Source organism: Poecilia formosa, unplaced genomic scaffold (assembly GCF_000485575.1).
Source record: "Poecilia formosa unplaced genomic scaffold, Poecilia_formosa-5.1.2 Scaffold200, whole genome shotgun sequence".
NCBI lineage: Eukaryota > Metazoa > Chordata > Actinopteri > Cyprinodontiformes > Poeciliidae > Poecilia > Poecilia formosa.
The window spans coordinates 1115708-1123891 of NW_006800139.1; the positions used below are offsets into that span (position 1 = coordinate 1115708).

Here is an 8184-nt window from a genome sequence, read left to right on the forward strand (position 1 = left end):
TGGATGGATGGATGGATGGATGGATGGATGGATGGATGGATGGATGGATGGATGGATGGATGGATGGATGGATGGATGGATGGATGGATGGATTAATAGAGGAAAGGTAGAGAGTCAATCTTGTTAGAGAATGAGGACATAATACATATTAACGCCATTAATTTTCCAATAGTCGAGTTCAGACCTGCCTTGAGGAAAGTTAAAATGTCAACTCCAGGAAATTATCATGATGTCTTAGTCAGGCAGATCCCAGAGTGAGGCACATGAGCGGCATGGATAGTTTTTTATTCGGTGTGACCTGAACCGGACCTTGGCTTCTGCCCCAAAGCGGCCAGCAGCCAGTGTTCCCAGTGGCCAGAGCTACTGGGGACTGGTTTTGATAAAAGCATATTAATGTTTTAGAATGGTTCGGTCAAAGACCAAACTTGAAAAAAATGCTTCTTCTTTTGTAATAAAGTTCTAATATTTTTCAAAGAAGAGCGAGCAGCATTGCAAAGTGGTGCAGACAAAACCAAAAAGGATAGAAACTTCTATTACATGTGCAGATGTATTTTCTTTTATTCTTATGTCAGTGAGTCACTATATCCAGGAAGTCAACAGACTTAAAATAGTTTATAACAATTTTCATTTGATATTTCTGCTTTTATTTTTTTATTTTTTTTTGTTTGAACACTCATGCAGGAAGCGTTCTGCGACAGACGGAGAATGTGCTCTGTCACATTGTTGGGTATCAGGTTCTCAGTTTGCATCGATGCAATGCAGTCAGCTCCATGCCACAAAGGACCACTCCCATCCCCAGAATTCACCATCCTCCTCTCTGTTGGTGCTGAGCAGCTGCTTTGACCCTCCCTGCTTCACAGCTGCTGGGGAGAGAGGAGGAGACGGAGAGAAGGAGGAGGAGAGGGGAATGTTCTCAAACAGTCCTGGCTCACAGCCACAGCTCTTTCCTGTTCTTCCCTTTCATCCCTGAAGTCATTTTGAGTGTGATACATCATCAGTGCCCTTGTTTTAGGACAGAAAAAGAAATCCTACATTAAGATTCAGATTTTTGACTGAAAAAAAGATTTTCCAAAACAGCATTTACAGCTGGAGATCCCTAATAACCACCGCCTTGCACTTCCCAGACACTTTGCATTATTTCACATAAACTGCTTTTCAGGCAGTTTCAGTTCCTTGAACAAGCCAGAACCAGAAGAAGCTGCATGAACCCAGCCTCTGTGCTGCTGAACAGCAGAGACACGGGCAGCCACGTGATCGCCCCACTGGATGACATCATTGCAGAGGATCTGGGACAAAGAGGGAGAAGAGGCAAGAAGCTGCCATGCTGGACTGACACCATCACAGCAGGTCTCTGCAACGCCCTGCAGACGTCAGCTTGTGACTGACGCCTCTTAACCTGCAGGAAGATCTCACACTTAGGCGTCTGCGTTGAAATTTACTCTTATTTGTCTGAGATGCTGTGGGAAGATGCCACACCCAGATGGATGCTGGTGCACGGATAATAAATGAGCGCTGTCTGAACTCACCCATCACGTCAAAACTAATATAAGCACCATAACAGTATGACAGAGTGAAAATAAATCATAAAATAAACATTATTATTATTATTATTATTATTATATTACTGAAGTTAATTTGTTTAAATTTTTGCTTATTTAAAAACCCTAACATATCCTGCAGTCTGATCTGCGCAGCATCGCCAAATGGCGGCGGTAGAATCGTGTTTTTTTCCACTCAGCACAGGAGCAAATCTGCTGCCCTGCCTGCATAAATCTGCCTGCGCCGCCCTCCCATTCAGCAGTTGTTGCATCGACCCCGTTGGGTACAACACGCAACGCAAACACCCCGTTTTTACAAAGCCTCCTTCTTGGCATTTTCTCCTTCTCCACTTCCTCCTTGAACCTCAGACGGAAAAATGGTGAGTTTTTTTTATTATTATTTGTGGTAAATAAATCTCGACTGGAGGAATTTGTGAGGCAGAAATTGGTCAGGATTCAGCCCCAGCCGGTGTCTCGGCTGTCACACGACGTCGGGAAGGATTTTCTCCTTTCGATGCGTAAAGCTTTTAACACGTGGGGGTGTTTTATTCTAATCTATGTATCAGATGTTTACTGTATATTTTAATTCCATTTTTAATGAAAGGAAGCTGTCAGATTATATAGATGATGCACAGATTGGTGCACAGTTGTGGCACAGTGTGATTGTCATTGTTTGGAGATGAGAACAATGCACTGACTGGGGGCATTTAGACGCACAATGAGAGCGATAAATCTGCATAAAATGATAATAAATAACCTTGTTTACTTTATTATTTATGTTTTGCTATAAATATTCCAATTTGATCTATTTATAAACTAGAATATGAATATTTATACGTTTTTCATTAAGGCAGGGAGGGGCGGTTTGTACTGTATATGGATGGAGACACAAAGATTGCTTTCAGTTTTTATTAACGGGACACAATATATAATTTATGAAAAATAAATAATTCATGTTATTCTAAGCTTAATTTCAAATAACAGCATAGTTTTCATTAAATTTACCTTCCTACTGCAAAAAATCTGATTAAATAAACTTGAATTATAAAACAGATTTGGAGGGGGAGGTCTGTTTTTCTTCTCCTTTTTTCATTTTGTGTTCAAGCATCCGCTGTGATTGTGCATCTCCAGGAAGATCAAGTGGAATATTCCAGGCTCACAGAGTGCCTGCGCCTGTGCCCATGCAAATTAATTTGCATGTGTGCTTATGCTTGCAAACTAGATGCAAGAGTTGGAGAAAAAGGCCAGAGCATGAAAAACAGCGGATCAAAGATGAGAGTGGGGGCTTCTGCTGGCAGGCATTCTGAATCCCCTGCCGATTGTGGTGCAGGGTGGTGCCTCCTCCTGCTGCAGTACCTGGTCCTGACAGACAGAGGGAGCACTTAAATGTCTCCAGAACTTGGATGTGTTAATGTGATGAAGACTGTATTAGTTTAATCCAAATTGACAAATCTTTTTCCTTCCCCGTTGCTCCATAGCGTGAGTGCATCTCCATCCACGTCGGTCAGGCCGGTGTTCAGATCGGCAATGCCTGCTGGGAGCTCTACTGCCTGGAGCATGGCATCCAGCCGGACGGACAGATGCCCAGTGACAAGACCATTGGAGGAGGAGATGACTCCTTCAACACCTTTTTCAGTGAGACCGGAGCAGGGAAGCACGTCCCCAGAGCCGTTTTCGTAGACCTGGAGCCCACTGTCATCGGTAAGCAAGATCACTTCTGGGATAACAAATAAACTTGGTATTTATTGTGGAAAATCTGTAAACCTAAACTAATTTGATGTATAATTTTTCTTCTCAGATGAGGTTCGCACTGGGACTTACCGCCAGCTGTTCCACCCTGAGCAGCTGATCACTGGGAAGGAAGATGCTGCCAACAACTACGCCAGAGGACACTACACCATTGGCAAAGAGATCATCGACCTGGTTCTGGACAGGATCCGTAAACTGGTGGGTAAACTTAATGCCAGTAATTTCCAAATTTGTCTTTGAATTGTCAATCAGCAATTGACTTTGGTTTCCATCTTTGTCCTCAGGCTGACCAGTGCACAGGCCTGCAGGGCTTCCTGGTCTTCCACAGCTTCGGTGGAGGAACCGGTTCTGGTTTCACCTCCCTGCTGATGGAGCGTCTCTCCGTCGACTATGGAAAGAAGTCCAAGCTGGAGTTCTCCATCTACCCAGCTCCCCAGGTGTCCACTGCTGTTGTGGAGCCCTACAACTCCATCCTGACCACCCACACCACCCTGGAGCACTCCGACTGTGCCTTCATGGTGGACAATGAGGCCATCTACGATATCTGCCGCAGGAACCTCGACATCGAACGCCCCACCTACACCAACCTGAACAGACTGATCAGCCAGATCGTGTCCTCCATCACTGCATCTCTCCGTTTTGATGGTGCCCTGAATGTTGATCTGACTGAGTTCCAGACCAACTTGGTGCCATACCCTCGTATCCACTTCCCTCTGGCCACCTACGCCCCAGTGATCTCTGCAGAGAAGGCTTACCATGAGCAGCTCTCAGTGGCTGAGATCACAAACGCCTGCTTTGAGCCAGCCAATCAGATGGTGAAATGTGACCCTCGCCACGGAAAGTACATGGCCTGCTGCCTCCTGTACCGTGGCGATGTGGTGCCCAAAGACGTCAACGCTGCCATTGCCACCATCAAAACCAAACGCACCATCCAGTTTGTGGACTGGTGTCCCACTGGTTTCAAGGTTGGCATCAACTACCAGCCACCAACTGTGGTTCCTGGTGGCGACCTCGCCAAGGTCCAGAGGGCTGTGTGCATGCTGAGCAACACCACTGCCATTGCAGAGGCCTGGGCTCGGCTGGATCACAAGTTTGACCTGATGTACGCCAAGCGTGCATTCGTCCACTGGTATGTGGGTGAGGGAATGGAGGAAGGAGAATTCTCCGAGGCCAGGGAGGACATGGCAGCTCTGGAGAAGGATTACGAGGAGGTTGGAGTCGATTCCATTGAGGGTGAGGGAGAGGAGGAAGGAGAAGAATATTAAAAGAACCACAAAGAAGTTGAGCAGGAAATAATTGATAACACATTCTTAAATGCATTCAAACCAGAGATGTTTGTCCATCAAAGTATCGGGTTTGCTTGTTTGAATAAAACTCCTGAAATGATCAAGTTTGGCTTTGTTCTGAATAAAATCTCTGTGATGTGAAAAGTTATTTTTCTGATTATTTATGTAAACATGGGGTGCCCACATCAAAACTTCCAGATCTACTATAATACAACTTTTAGAAACATCCCACTACAGCACACCTGAATCACATGACTGGTTTGTTAACAAGCCATTGCAGAGCTCAGAGATGCTGATGAGCCGTTTGATTCAGGTGTGTTGATGAAGGGAATCACCTAAAAGTTGCAGTGGGGGGATCTACATTTCAGATAACTACAATTAACATGCAAACACATAAATATTTTAGACATTTAATTAAACATCAAAATCCAGTTTTGCTCAAGTCCAAGAGGTTTTGTTCACACTTGTTTCAAGAAAGTAAAAAAGAATCAGCATATCTAAAAATGATTTAAAGGCACTGCTTGATTTAACACTATTTATTTCATATTTGTGAGGCCTTTATTTAGAAAAAAAAGTATAAAATGCATCCCAAGGGCTTTCTCTGTCTGATGCTGGGGATTTACAGCGGCCTGTCCTGCAGCAGAGGGCTGTTGTCGATGGCTCCTCGTCTATTTAGGGAGTTCCAGAGCATCAAAGCTGCAGAGCTGCTGCGAACCCCACTGAGCTGTGGGCCTTCAGACGCAGCTTCCTTTAAAGGATGGTATGGTTTAAGACGCCTGTGCAAAGCAGAAATATAGACATCATGTTTACATTCATACATTTTGTAATTCAAAGCTGTAAATTATTTAACAGAACCCCACACAATTAAGAATGTCTGTGGGTTGGTCAGTACTCCTGATATGTTGAGATACTGAGTTCTTGAATTTTATTTCTGCCACAGAAATGAACATAGCCTCCCCAATAAGACAAGTTAACATTTTTCATCTTTTCTTGTTCTTTTCTTCATTTTTCAGAGAATAATTAAAATAGAAATATTTATAACAAGGTAAACATCTATCATTAGCTGTTTGCAACACCAACTAGTGGCAAAACATTCACTGTTAGCTTAACTATAACATTTAACTAAATATTAGCTTTAAATATTAGCTGTTAGCAGCAGACTTGATGCTAACACCCTGGCTGTTAGCAGCTAGCAACATACCTGTTGTTAGCTATACATTAGCTGTTTTGTAACACATTAACTGTTAGCCACATATCTGTTGTTAGCTATGCATTAGCTCTTTGCAACACCTCGGAAACATGTTAGCTGTTAGCGACACATTTGCAGTTTGCAACACATTAAGTGGTAAAACATTTCTTTTTGGTCATATACTAGCTTTAGCCATACATTAGCTGTTAGCAACACAATAGCCATTAGCAACATATTTGCTGATAGCCACACATTAACTGTTGACAATAACTTTGTTTCTTGCATTTCAATGGCTGTTAGCCATGTTGCATTTGGTACAAAGTATGAAAAGTCATCTTGCAGATTTACAGGTCTCAGCTGTTCGCAGGTGGTTGTCACCCCGAGCCCCAGCATATTGGCAGTAACATTTAGTGGAGCTATACAGAGATCCAGTTTAAAATTGAACAGGGAGTGAGCAACCCTGAGACTAAGCTTCCAACATTTAGATACAAGGAAGCAGATGAGAGCTGATAACTTGCAGTAAAAGGCCTTCAGGGCCTGCTGTAACAATGAAGGAGGCCTGTAGTTTTCAGTACTGAGGAAGATGGAGATATGTCTAATTTGAATATGTTCTTATCCATGCAAATTAAAGAAGCTCTGGATGTAAATCTGGGATACTTGATAAAAGCCACTGTGGGAAGTTTGAGCAAGAGAAGGTGTTTACAATGACAGTTCCTACTTGTAGGAGTATCCGACAATTCCCACTGTGAGAATGAGTACCAGGACACCCAACAGCATGACGATGGTGCCGGAGGAAGACAGACCTGAGCCTGCAAAAGAGTTTCCACGATCAAGAAACCTGACAGAGCCTCTTATTCACTGGCACGCTGCAGGTTTGTTACATACCCAAGTCAACTGTGAATCTGGCAGTGGCAGCAGCTAAACTGACATCATTTGCCATGGAAACGTTGATGCAGTAGTCCCCAGAGGAATTAAAGAAGTGACGCAACACCAACTGGCACTCCTTAGAGGGCTCTACCAGGTTGCATGCCATGTGAATCGGCTTCAGGCAGTTTGAGTCCAGAATCACACTGCAGACCTCTTTGGGATGACTGGGATGAAGAAAACCCAATAAATGAAAACTTTCTTGAAGTTAAATCCAAGTTTATTCATGACCCTACATTATGGCAAGCCAGTACACACCTTCCTTGGCAGGTCACAGTAATGTCTAAAACGTTTGTGTCTTTTCGAGGTGTTGTCATGAGAACATTTTCCATTTGCACAATCTCTACTTTTTCAATGCCCTCTGGAAAAAACATAAAAGATGAGCATCATTATGGTCATTTCAAACTGAAACAACATAAAAGCATTGTTTATTTTTATGTTGTTTCAGTGGATGTTTCAAAATAACTTACCAAAAACTTCAATGCCAGTACAGAAGGAACCATATCTATATATCACACAGTCATCATCGGATGGTTTATCGTCTGCTTCCCTCTTAGCAACAACAATGGCTGCAACTTGTCCTGAGAGCCTCACTGTTCTCTTTCCATCTGACCACAAACAAAAAGAATAATTAGTCATTTTTCCTATAAGAATGCTAACTCAAAAAACATATAGGTATTTTTTTTACTCCAAAATACCAAAAAATTCTACTACTTACTAGAAAGGAAATCTTTTTAGTTTATATTTTTAGGTGTTTAAGCAGGAATCAAACATCTTCTGTAGTGATTTATTCTTTTATAACTCTTTGGAGGTATTGGATGGATGGATGGATGGATGGATGGATGGATGGATGGATGGATGGATGGATGGATGGATGGATGGATGGATGGATGGATGGACGGATCAGAGGTTCAGTACTTCACTGTTTTTAACATTTAGTCAATCAGGAACTTTCTCCAGTTTTAACCGTAATCAGGTTGTGGTAACTTACTTGCCGCCATCTTGTTTCCCATTTGGAGTTTGTTTGTTGGGGGCGGAGTCTTTGCTACTGCAGCTTCCTGGACGGCCTGAACCATGGAGGCAGTGGAGGCTTCTCCCTCAGTGTTGTCCTCCTCAGTGTCTGAGGGATCCATGTTGATGTTCAAATGAGCTGGTTTGGTGGAGACCAGTATGGGGACAGCAGAGACCAGATCGGGAGCTTTCACTTCACACACAGAAAGTTGTTGAATTAGTTTACATTTTCTAGACAAGAAAAATAATCATTTAAAACATAACATTCTTGAAAAATACAGTACAGCCTACTGAGATTGTGCATTTTAATAGATTAAAAAAAATTAATCTTGGTTGGTTGGTTGGTTGGTTGGTTGGTTGGTTGGTTGCATGGATGAGAATTGACAATGGATCAATGGGAAATGACTCAATGGATGGATGGATGGATGGATGGGTGGATGGATGGATGGATGGATGGATGGATGGATGGATGGATGGATGGATGGAT

The 8184-nt window shown here is 42.9% G+C and overlaps 2 protein-coding genes across 5 annotated transcripts in view; one reads left to right on the forward strand and one right to left on the reverse strand.

Annotated features, from left to right (window-relative positions):
- LOC103148207 (tubulin alpha-1B chain) overlaps positions 1-4712 on the forward strand; it is a 16240-nt gene extending 11528 nt beyond the window's left edge. The window contains exons 1-4 of one of the 4 annotated variants that reach the window (XM_016679035.1): positions 1779-1918; positions 3017-3239; positions 3337-3485; positions 3572-4712. In XM_016679035.1, coding sequence (XP_016534521.1) covers positions 1916-1918; positions 3017-3239; positions 3337-3485; positions 3572-4552 — 1356 coding nt within the window. In that variant the 5' untranslated portion in view covers positions 1779-1915 and the 3' untranslated portion in view covers positions 4553-4712. Of the gene's footprint in view, positions 1-1778; positions 1919-3016; positions 3240-3336; positions 3486-3571 lie in introns of those variants that run through there. The other 3 variants (XM_007566874.2, XM_007566872.2, XM_016679036.1) reach the window with 3 other exon arrangements.
- The window catches only part of pmelb (premelanosome protein b), an 8732-nt gene continuing 5173 nt past the window's right edge, over positions 4626-8184 (reverse strand). The window contains exons 7-12 of the mRNA XM_007566877.2: positions 7678-7890; positions 7157-7294; positions 6945-7047; positions 6648-6853; positions 6481-6571; positions 4626-5349 (exon numbers count right to left, since the gene is read on the reverse strand). Of these exons, the coding sequence (XP_007566939.1) occupies positions 5193-5349; positions 6481-6571; positions 6648-6853; positions 6945-7047; positions 7157-7294; positions 7678-7890 (908 nt within the window). The 3' untranslated portion in view covers positions 4626-5192. The remainder of the gene's footprint in view (positions 5350-6480; positions 6572-6647; positions 6854-6944; positions 7048-7156; positions 7295-7677; positions 7891-8184) is intronic.